Genomic DNA, 12305 nt, shown 5'->3' on the forward strand with positions numbered 1-12305 from the left:
AAGTCTGTCAGTCCCATGGTTTTTGGCAACAGAAAGCTTGCATAGTGATGTCAGATAGAAGTGTCAAGTTGACACCTAACGAAGAAAGTAAGAATATAAGATGTGTTGGAGTACTGCCTAGGGAATGAGAAGAGAAAATAGCTCTTTAACTGTTAGCTGTCATATTGCATATAATACAAGAGGTAAAATTGAATTAAGTAGAGAACAGGGGAGGTGGGGGGTGGCACATTCAGATGTTCTAAATTAGAAGCAGGATCCAATCTGAGATGATGTACATTTTAGTAAAGTCCATTCCAAGTCTAAGTTTAGCAAATCAAGGTAGCCAGTTTCCTGAGCCTTAGCAGATGGCTGTTTATTTAAAGTATATACAAATTAAAATTGCATTCATGTATGCAGTCCTGGACATACCTGATGCTGCCTTAGATCAAAGGGTTGAGCTGGATAATCTCTGAGCCTGGTGTTTCTTTTGATTCTGCATATGTCTGTAATCACGTCCATAACTGAAACTTCCTTAAATCACAGTGAGTTTGTATGGGCCTATCTCATTTGAACCTTCTTCTAAATGTTCTGTCTTATTTAGCATCATTTGAAGAAACTAGAAGGACGGCGTTTGGATTATGATTATAAAAAGAAACGTCTTGGAAAGATACCAGATGAAGAAGTTAAACAAGCTGTAGAAAAATTTGAGGAGTCAAAGGAACTAGCTGAAAGAAGCATGTTCAATTTCTTAGAAAATGATGTAAGTCTGTCCTTCGTTTTTGTTTACTGCAGTATATCCAGGTGGGAAATGCATGTGGGTTTGGACGAAGCTCATCTCATCCTTTATAGAAGGCAAGGACTGAAGGCAGAGAATTTCTCCTTGTGTTGGAGAGGAACTTTGTGCACAGCGGCACATGGGAGAACTCAAGAATTCAGCAGGTCAGACAAGACTGACACAGAGGTTTCATGTGTCTTTATTATCTATGAGCAGTGAACTGTCTGCAAACAGAATGCAGGGAGATGAGTGGGAGGAAGAATGGGGACTAACACGGTTACAGAGCTGCTGCTTAAAGCAGGAGCAAGAGATTTGTAACCTGCACTGATTTGCAGGAGCAGCTCACTCATACAGAAAAATTTGTTGCTGATCTGAAGGATCTGGGTGATTTGGACTCCACAAATCACAACTACATTTTGGTTCTAAAAATTACTTCATCGAGTTTATGTGGGTTGTGCTCAGGTACTTGAACTTTGGCTCAGATTCCAAGTCCACAATGAAATTCTGTCTAAATAATTAACAGCTGTGGTCTTTAAGATAATCCCTCTCTTCAGTGCACATACAGAGAATAGCAGTGCATTCTCTTCCTGTGTTAATCATGGAACTGTGTGAAAATAAAGCTGGGTAGATGCTTTTAGAGGCCGTTTTATTATCTGTAGGCAGAATACAGGATATCCTTTTTTCCTAATAAGTCTCCATCAGATATATATATATATATATATATTTGGCTGAAATATGAAAGACAAAAGCAAAAAAAGGAGGAGCTGTTAAGTAAGATCATTTCAATGCAAGCAACCTCTCTGTATAACTGCATATCAGCCAGCTATAAACTAACCTGTAGCTCCCAAACTGTTTGTGAGTGGGATGCATTTGTTACAGCCGTGTGTAAGTCAAAAACCCTCTTGCCATTTTACCAGCACCAATTATATGAAGGCAGCAAAAATTAAACATCCTCTATAAATAATTTCAGTACAGTATTCCTGGTGTCCCATTGTAGGCTCTACCAAGTTGCCAGTGTGTCTTACAGTTCTGTGCATAAGTAGCTGAGAAGTGTTTCAGGTGGTTATCATTAGCCAAAACACCAAACCAAAGATGAAGCAGTGCGTGGATTTATACTGAGTTATCTGAGCCACAAGAGAACTGATCAGGAATGACTTACCAGCACAACTGAATCTGCCTTTGGGAGGGAGTTGAACTGGACGTCCCTGTGAGGTCTTGTTCCATCCTCACTTTCTTTTGCTTATATTTCAAGAAAACTGTGCTCTTTCCTTCTGATGTTCCACGCTGACCCAATCTGCCTCCCACCCTCAAAACTTCTCATTCCAGCCTTCTTCTAACCATAGTCTTTCTCATTGCTTTGCAGAGATGCTGATTGCAGTCACTGCCTAACTGTCCTTCCATGTTCCCAAAGTGTCTCCCTTTCTTTCTGTTTCCCTGCAGTCTCTGTTCTCAATGCTCTGGTTCTCAGACACCTTGCCAGGTCCCTCACCCAGACACAGTCCTGATTCACACATCTTTTTTTATTTTTTTTTTCTTTTCTTTTTTTTTTTTTCTTTCCCCACTGCTAGTTCCAGACCTCCCACACCGACACTTTGCATGCATTTCTTATCAGATCCATCTTCCTGCCTTTCCCACTCATCCAGTCTCAGGCTCCTCAAGCTGAATGCCTTTTAGTCCCACAAGTCTCTCTGGCTCTTTCCCAGTCACTCTTTTTTTCTCCCAGTCCCCATATTCCTCCCAGCTTCATATTCCTCCCAGCTCTCACTCATCTTGTCTTGACAGTCCTTGTCTGTCTATTTTCTCCGACCACCCCATGCAAACCCCAGGCACATTGTGTGTTATTCTCAGCTGGTTTGCATTACTCTCTTGACTTTGATAGACTTGTATCTATAATATAAATTAACGCTGTTAACTTGGTTCTGTGCATTTGATTTCTGTATGCTGTGTGATGATGTTTGGCTCTCTTGGAGTCCCAGCAGAATTTCTCATAATGTTTTCAACTGAGTAAAAGCAGAAAAAGTAGAGCTTAAAATTGCCATGGGTCCATAAAACATTTGCAGAAAGCTTTCACAGACACCTTCTTGTGATCCAACATGTGAAGACATGGTGGAATGGGAACATATCAGACTTTCTGGGCTCTGTCCTCCTCCTCCTTGTCTTAAAGGAGAAGTACAAAAAAGGAGGAGAACAAATAAGTATTTGTTGTTGTTCCCTTGTAGTACATCTTAAACTTTTCAGTTTGCATCAGGGAAGAGGAATGAGGTTATTACCTTTTTTTTTTTTTTTTTTTTTCTCCTTCACATCCTTCCTTAGCATTCATAAACTTGAATGACTTGCTGATACTTCTTCAAGTAGGTTTGGATAATAGCAGATAAATCATGTTTCATTTATTGGTTTATATATAAAATGCTGCCATCTAGTGAGGTAAGTCCAGATGATTTCAGAACTGTAATTCATAAACACGGCTAATAAGCACTAATGGGTCTGAGTCACAAGAGTTGTCACAGTGTAATTTGTCCCAACATTGCTGATCAGAAAAGCTCCACTCTCACCTTGTGCACTGCAACTGTTTCAGCCTTGGGTGTTGACAGACAGCTGGCTTGGAAGTTGAAAGCAAAAAGGATTTGTACACTGCGAAAGGAAATGACGTAAGGACCCAGCCCTGAGTTAGTGAACTAGAAGTTACACCTCAGTTTTGTTCAGGTTCCAACTGGCAATTCCTTTGATAAAATCACATATGCTCTTTTTCAGTAGTCCCACAAGGTATCGTGGTCTTTTGAGATGCCAAATCTGTTTTGAATGATGTTTGTTTATCCTTCAGCTGAATGCACTGCAGGCTCTTAAAAACTGTTTGCTCTCTGTCTTTCAGGTAGAGCAAGTTAGCCAGTTGGCTGTGTTTGTAGAAGCAGCGCTAGATTACCACAAACAATCTACAGAAATATTGGAGGATCTGCAAAGCAAGCTGCAAAACCGGTAAGACTGAACCCATAAGAAAACTTTGAGTCTCTTCTGCAGTTCAAGTTCTTGAATATGAAAAGTCACAAAAGCAGCAGATCTTGTAGCACAACAGATGCACGCTGTGCTCTTGTGCCCTACTGGACTTTAAAACGTTACAACCTGGCAATGTATTGCTGGACCGTGAGCCTTTAATGTACCATGAGATCTGTCCAGCAAGCTTTGAGAGTGTGCAGACTCTCTCCCTCACATCTGCAGAGGTTAAGTAGGACAGCCTCCAGTTGTTTGTAGATTTTTTTAAACTTGCATACTTTCTGAACATTGTTTTGGAGTCTTTGCTGGGCAGTTTGGTGTGTTTTCACTGAGACTATGGGCATAACAAAACACTGCAGCAAAATAAAGAACACGCCAGTTGGCTAGGAATACAGTTGTGATGTAATGAACTTGTGAAAAGCCAGATATTTTGTGTCATACTAATAGGAAAAAAGTTGCTGTCATTAATTTGTTGTACGTCACTCAGAAAAGCAGCAGGGAGCAGTAGACCTTAATGACCTGAGCACTGCCATAGCGTAGACTAATAGTACAGTCAGAGTCACATAACTTCTTTGAAGCTTTCCTGAGAACAGAATTGAAGTGATGGATGTGAGTACCATATAGGAGTAGCAGTACCTGTATACCCTGCAACATTCCAGCTGAAGGGCCATTGTAATGGGGTGGTCTCAGTAGGGCCACATGCACATGTAGGAAGAAGTTCTGAGGCAGATTTGCTGTTCAAATGATTATTTTCCTTTTTTTTTTTCTTTTTTTTTTTTTTTCTAATGAAAATGTACCATGTGAGATGTAGTCCCTTGGCCTCTGTCCTGGCTGGGCTTCTGCATATGTCATTTACAGCTGAGCTTTCCAGACAGCTCATTCCTGGAACTTCTGCTGAACTCAGTGGCAGCTGTGGATGCTCAGCACTTCTCAGACTCAGGCTGTTAAGCTTTTCTACCTCTGTCAGCAGGACCATAGCATTAAATAAAATAGGGCCTTGCTGAAACTCAAGTGCATTAGAATTGGGCAGCGTTTGGTGAATAACATTTTCTCACACCTTCCTCCAAAAAATCTAATGGAAGTCCAAAAACCCACAGCAGAAAGGTTTTTCCTCACCTTTCATATACAAAAGTACTGAACCTGGGTGGAAACTCATTTGTTCCTTTGAGTGAATCTCTTGCCACTCTTCTCTGTGTTCCAGAATAAATGTAGCATCTAGTCGGCCTAAACGTGAATTTAAGCCCAAACCTGTAATAACTACAACTCTGGAAACTGGTGATAATCAGCAGCACAATGGGATTGCATACAGTTCTTCTATAAAGTCATCAGGTAAGCCTGTGGCCATAGACTTAACATTTTGGTGGCTTTTTGTATCAGATTGTTGCTTGTTGCATTGCTTGTGCCACGCAAATGATGGATTCATAGGGTGTCTGTATCCAGGTATTTGACTCCAGTTTGTTCCTCCAAACTCCAGGTTTGGAAATGGAATTGTGAAGCCAGGTTTCCTCTCAACAATCTTTTACCATCTGAATTTGAGGTGTGGCACTCTGCTGAATTTATTTAGGTTCTTTGTATTGCCACTAAGGGTGAGAAGACAGAGAATCACTTGCAGAAAGCATTTTGTTTCTTGAAAAGACAGATGCTTAATTGGGTGTGTTAGATCACTGTCTGGAAAGTCTCCAGCTGCTAATTTCTCTCAACACTCTCTGTGTAAGTGATCAGCACAGGATCTTGACTATTAGCCATGTAAAATTCAGGGAGACTAACCCCAGACTAACTAATTTTATTAACATAATTTACTTTAATGTCCTTTCATTCCCTGAAATATGCACGGAAATCTGTGCATTTTTTTAACTGAATTACTGGAGGTGTTCAAGGCCAGGTTGGATGCAGGCCTGGGTTAAAGTGATCTAATGGGTGGGAATCAGCCTGTGGCAGGGGTTGGAACTCGGTGATCTCTTCCATCCCAAGCCATTCTGTGATTCTGTGATTGTTAGATATCCCTTGCTGTGGGAGTAGGGTCCCTTCTTGTGGTCAGAGCCTAGTTCTACCGAGGAAGGGGAAAAAAAAAAAGGGGAATAACTATTGAAAGCCTATGGAGGTTGTGTAAATTGTAATAAGCATGGTTACCACTACTGAAGTAACTTTTCCACATCTCATGAATAAATATTTTTGCCCTATCTCCCTTATGCCTGTGGTGAGTGGCGACAGACCAGTAACAGAACACAAAAGACAATAATATGCAAAGGAAGGAGCATGAAAAAGCACTTTGTTCTATCAGTGTTATTTGTGAGGAAAATAGAGAGGAGACAGTGAGCCCAAGGTTCCCTTCTATACTTGACATGAGATCTTGGATCTTTTTCTGAGGTTTCTTTCTTTTCCTTGTTTGTAACTCCAGTTTCCTCTCTTCTGCGGTCTTTCTCCTTTTTAAAGGTCACTGAGAGAGAAACACAGGAACTAAAGGTGGAAGAAAAAAGCGTAGAGCTGTAACTTCATGTTCTTTCTAGAATCTCTTGAATTTTCTTCTACTCTGGTACAAGATGAGGCTATTATACAATCCATGCTGAAAGGGATTTGCAGCACTTTGGCAGCATAAATCCACCCAGCAGGATCCTGTCCCTCATCTGCTTTCTTTTGTGCTTCAAGCTACCTAAGGGTGTGTTAGTGAAGTTCCCCATGCTGCTTAAATGCCAATACAGCAGTTCTATACTGCTGATAAATGTGGGATTGGGGGAGACAACCCCTCTTTGCTTGAGGGCCACTCGTTCCTGAGGCATGATGGAAAAATACCTTTCATTCAAAGTACTAGGAATGTGTAGCAATGTATAAATCCTTAACTTTATAGTTATTTTCACAGCACCTTACAGTGGTTTATTGTTATCACAGTGTGATCTAAGATGTACTGTAAAGGTAAGCAGCCCAGCCTTTGGGAGGACATGTTAGATGACTTCTTAAGGATGCTGCCGGCTTGCTTACCTAAAAAAAAGCCAGTTTTAGTGAGCTAAAATTTAGTGAAAGAACTGAAAAATGAATGGCCACTGATCACTAAGGTGGGAAAGGAGTGAGCCAATTCCATTCGTCGATTCCATTCATACACTACAGCAGCAGCTGCTTGCTTTTAATGATGGGTTTTCACTTACTGCTTGGCTCAGTCAGTACTTTCAGAACAGAAAAAAAATATATAGTCATAAAAGAAAGAGGAAGTATAGGAAAAAATTAGTTTCAGTTGCTGCAATTAGTGTTGTTAATAGTATAAAACTTAGATTCATCTCACTTAGTATTAGAAAGATTTAGACTCAGTAGTTTTTTTTTTCCTCCATTAGATTCTAAAGCTGTGGACTCTGTTTACCTCCTGAAATCATTATTTATCTTCTTTCTTTCTGTTATCCATATGAATTTCTGTGGAATTACAGTGGGGTGAATGTACCCTGCTTGTAAATGGAGAACCTTCCTCTTGCTGCTTAACATTGTGAAATAGATTTGATTTGATTTGTGGTCTGTGATTTATAAATGTGAACCAGGTGGCTCGAAGGAAAACACTGCACAGTGTTGTAAGATCTCCGTGTGATGGAGGGATAGCATCATAATCATCCTCTTCTTTTGCTTAGAAAGCTTCATCCAACACATCCAACTTCCCCTGTTTTACCCATTGGCTCTACTAAGATGTTGACCTTTAATTTCCCTGATGCTGTCATTGAAGGTAGCAGTATCTTAGCATTCAGTGAGCTCACAAATGTCAACTGAACAGTTAAAAGTTAGGTGTGACACATTCAGCACAACTACCATGATCCAGTTCTGAGTGTTGAAATGATTTTTCCTGTATTCCATTACAGCTTTCTAGGTTAAGTATTAGTTTCTTGGAGCAGAAATGGTATTTTCCCTTATACAATTCCTAACACATGGGGATTATTTACTACTAATGACTTGTGACTCCAGCCCTGCAAATGTGTACAGAAACATCTTTTTAATGTTGTAAATTATTTAGCTACTTTGATTAAGCACAGACAATAAATCTATTTTTTGTATTTTTATTCTAATTCATTGTTACTCTCATTAATCAGCTGAGGCTGTGAGCATCATCTGCTCTAGAACTCTTAAATGCTGTGTTACATCATGCTTTTCATTCTTTTTGTTTGTCAGGTTTGACTGTGGTATAAACTAATTGGGTCTGGTTGCCATGTGCTGGATTTTAACATAGGCATTTAAATGTTTACACACTTCAGCTGTGAAGGAGACTGGGGCTAATTATCTTTGTAAGCTTCCAGCTTGTGATTATTAAAATATAATTGCTACCAGATATATACATCTTGGTATAGAAGAGGAGTATGTGCAGGTATGGGCAGTAACTCCTTTTGGAAAGACAAGAACAAAAAAAACCAGCATTCATTGCTCTGGTTTTATCCTGTGATGCTTCAGAAATCACAGACAGCTAGTTGCTCAACCTGCTTGGTGCTGTTTTTTCCATTTGTACTGTCCAGGTTTAAGTGATCTATATAATATGACTGGTCATCTTTGAACATGTGACAATGAAATGTGACAATTTAGCTCCACGATGGTGGAATTAAGGAGATGGGCCTGGTGCTGCAAATTAACTTAAAACCTGCCTTCAGGGAAAAAAAGTGTGATTTCTTTAGCCAAAGTCTCTGCAACAGAAGAAGAGCAAGTATTTAATGGATGGGAAAAGGCTGGAGTTGTGTCACCAGTTCTCTGATGTTAAACAGAGTGTGTTGCAGATCGTTGAGCAGCGCTGCCCCCTTTACTTTTGTCAGGGAAGCTTTGTCTCATTGGGTTATACAGTAGCAGCAGCTGCCTGATTCTAATGAAGACTCTGACTGATCCAACAGCCTGGAGTGAAACCAGTTGTATTGGCTGTGACCATTATTTTAAAATCTTTCCAGGCTGCCAGACACTTCTTTTCAGTCCTTTGGAGCTTAAATTGAACCAAATGCGATCCATCTCCTATCGGGTACCTTGCTGTCAGAAATGAACTGACTTGCAATGATAAATTAGCCCCATCGGAGCAGCTGGTGAAGGCTAGGAACTTTGTCAATTATTCCGAGTTCTGCCTTCTGCTGCTGACAGTTCTGGTGAGTTGGTATCAGCTCTACCTTGGCAGAGACTCTGGAAATAGCTCAGCTATTTTTGAATGCAGTCAGGCCATTTTTGTTGTAAAACTGTGGCTTATCTTCTTTTCTGTCAATGGACTATTTCAGCAGAAATATGTCCTGAAACAAGCTTTGGCCTGTGCCACTGTATTGGACAAGCCATAATTCAGTTTGCTCTTGTGAAACTTTGTTGTTACCCCATGCTTTCCACAGGCAGAGACCGAGTGCAGCTTTGTTTCAGCAGTATCCTGGGATGGCTTACTTGAAGGGGGGTTTGTGCTGACAGCTCTCTTGCATTGTTACAACAGGAAAAAAGAACCTTTATTACAAAGGATAGAACACATTCCCCCAAACAAAATTAGTTCCCACTTCCCAACTTAACACCAAATGTTATTACTGATGAGCAGAATAAGTGTTTCCTAGAAATCTTCTGATCCCTGTTCTTCGAAAATACCAGCAGATATTTTTCAGTAGTTTCCTGTACATTACTGTGATTAGCAGATTAAAAAGTATGACCAGCATTTTAACACCTTAGCTATTTGATCTGCATTGCTGTATCGATGCAGACAAAAATTACTGGTCAGGCTGACCACATGATTACCATGTGTGATAGCTGAGCTACCACTAGGATACTTGAGAGTTGTTGCAATGTTACAAGTGAGACAACCACAATAACTTAAAAGGTTTAACCACTGTAATCCTAGTAATAGTGTTAAAAGAGTTGTTTGTCATGCTGTAGTGTGTTTTATTGCAGTTTACGTGGCAGCAGCATGAAGTCTTTTCTCCTATTCTTCATTTAGAAGTATATTTCAAATTAGCAGACTTCTGCTTGGATATTCTGCCAATATTGTTGAAAATCTGTTATGGCTGAACTGTGGTTGAACCTCTCACTAGTCCTTGTCTGCTGAGCTGAGCTTTACAATTTGAACATTGGATTACTTTTTATTAGAATACATTACTGTAAGTATGAGTGAAGGAATGTGCTACATACATGTCTATGCCATGGACCCAAAGCAGTTAACCACCTCTTCATGATGGTGACTAGGTGACTGCATTTATGAAGTTAACTTCTTTTGCTAATAGTGATTGTTTTCTACCTTAATTTGTATTTTTTCTTCCTGTAAATGTATGTCCTTACTACTGTGTTTAAGAGTAATGTTGCTTGAAGATTGTTATAATAGGATGTGAGCAGGCAGTGTAAGTCACAGAACAGCCAGGTTGTATGTTGGTAGAGTTGCTGTTTGTTTTCATCTGTAGGACTTAGTCAGACAACACCATTACTAGCATAACCATTGCTTTAGTTCAGATAAAGGACATGAATAGCAGAAGACTTGAACACACAAACCTAGGGAGCACTAACCCAGAAATGTCCCTCACTGCTCAAGCAAAGTGTAGTTGGAAGCACTTATGCAGGAGCACTTGGAAGCCTTGCTCCTGCAAATAAACGTGTGCAAAAATCACGACAGCTGCATTTCTAGCCTATTAATTTCATGTTTTGTGGATAATGAAATTCTGTGAAGCTTTTTTAATACTTTTTTTTTTTTCTGTCATGGGGGCAGGTTCTTCAATGCACGTGGATCAGCCTTGCTGCCAAGCTCTCTATGACTTTGAACCAGAAAATGAAGGCGAGCTTGGGTTTAAGGAAGGGGACATCATAACTTTGACCAATCAGATTGATGAGAATTGGTATGAAGGGATGTTAAATGGAGAGTCTGGCTTCTTCCCAATTAATTATGTTGAAGTGATGGTACCCTTGCCTCAGTGATTGTGTCATTCAAGCTGTGAACGTGATTTCATGACTGAAATGGATTCACAAATGTTCTGTCAGTGTGGCATTCTGTGAAAGCCTTGCTATTTGACTGACTTACTGACTTTTGTATGCGTCTTTTTAAAATGTATTTATTTTATATTCCAAAAAATTTTACCTTCCCTGACACCATCAACCTGCAAAAAAACCCATACCCAGTTTTTTTGCTTTGTGCCTTGAAGATCACTGTATGAAGTGTTTACTGGTAGCTCACTGTTGCTCCCAAAATGCATTTATTTGCTAATATTGTACATGGTTTTGTTTTTTCCTTTTTTTTTTTTAAAAAAAAAGTCTTTTGTTGCAATGATTTTACTATTAAAAACAATTTTTAAAAATACTGTAAGTGAAGCTAACTGTAATGAGTTCCTAAGTTACTGATATCATTGAGCCCTTTCCATCTATCACAATGTAATTTATTGTGAACAAGTTAATCCATGTTTCACATTGTATGTTGACAAAAGGCAAAGCGATTGTTGTCAATATTACGATGTTGTTGTACTAAGTACAAGTTCTCAGAATTGAAGATTCCTATAATTTGCTGACCAAACTTAATAAATATGTTGGTGGGATAAGAGTGGTTGCCACTTCTATTCCTGTAATTCTGGCATTTATTTTTGTGCTGGAGGGTCACTCTTGCTAGATAAATCATTTCGGTGGGGGGAAAAAAAAGGAACATTAAAAATACCCCAAACTATTAGTTTTATGATACCTCAGCAACTGGAATTGTAGTAATCTTGCTCTCCTGTCACAGGTTGTGTAACACTCATAATATCTATTAACATTTTCTTATAGCAGGAGAATAAGAGTCCTTTGAACTGATTCTAGCTCCACAGTTTGCATAGACCTCCATTGAGATAAATGAGTGAGTATCACTGGACATGGTTGCAAACAGATGAGAAGTTAGTAACATTTCTGCTATTGTCTATTTCTTGTTTAAAGAATGGAGAATAATGAAGATGAAAATAGGTAGAGGTAAAAAGACAAATGTTGTGACTTAAACATGCAAAAAAAGCTTCAAAATGGACAGACTCAGGTTTAAGTACTGTCAAAGTGAATACAGAGTTAATTTTCTTCTGTTAGCCTTTTCCTGCTTTTCTCAGGAAATGTGGATGTAGTAATGACTGAAAAATTCAGCAACCTGAGACAAACATGATCTTTTTCCAATCTTGTCCAATACTCTATGGTCAAGATAGGGGAATGATAAGATGATAAGAAGGAAAGTGAACTCTTTATGGACAAAAGGACTTGAATCCAGTTTCAGTGTTTTAAGCTCTACTTGGTTCTGTAGTCCAGCAGAAGCTGTATTCCTTAGAGAGGAAAGAATTTCATGTGTACCACAGATGCAGTAACTATTCCACATAACAAACAGAAATAGCTTGTAACCAGCTGTCCAAACCATGGCTTTCCAGTTTCTCCTATCTCTGACCTTGGCTGATACAGAGGTGACAAGAGAAGTAAAGGACTATTCTTTAAAGCTTTGGCTACACCTGGCTAATTACTAGCACAATAACTCCAGATAAGCAAAGATTTATTAGGTGTTTTCCAAGTTCATGGATGAGTAACAAGTAGTCATTAGAGCAGCAATACAGAAAGTAACCTGGTCCAACCTAGTGTTTAAACAAAAGTAGCTGTGATGCTCCAAGTACAAAAT

General features: G+C 39.3%; 1 protein-coding gene across 8 annotated transcripts in view; it reads left to right on the plus strand.

Moving 5' to 3' along the window:
- Positions 1-11226, plus strand: part of SH3GL3 (SH3 domain containing GRB2 like 3, endophilin A3) — a 69115-nt gene extending 57889 nt beyond the window's left edge. For all 8 annotated transcript variants that reach the window (XM_085233774.1, XM_085233780.1, XM_085233775.1 and 5 more), the window contains 4 exons: positions 581-739; positions 3624-3727; positions 4944-5071; positions 10407-11226. In XM_085233774.1, the coding sequence (XP_085089900.1) occupies positions 581-739; positions 3624-3727; positions 4944-5071; positions 10407-10612 (597 nt within the window). In that variant the 3' untranslated portion in view covers positions 10613-11226. The remainder of the gene's footprint in view (positions 1-580; positions 740-3623; positions 3728-4943; positions 5072-10406) is intronic.
- The last annotated feature ends 1079 nt before the right edge of the window (positions 11227-12305 follow it).

Source organism: Meleagris gallopavo, chromosome 12 (genome assembly GCF_905368555.1).
Source record: "Meleagris gallopavo chromosome 12, MGAL_WU_HG_1.1, whole genome shotgun sequence".
Lineage (NCBI taxonomy): Eukaryota > Metazoa > Chordata > Aves > Galliformes > Phasianidae > Meleagris > Meleagris gallopavo.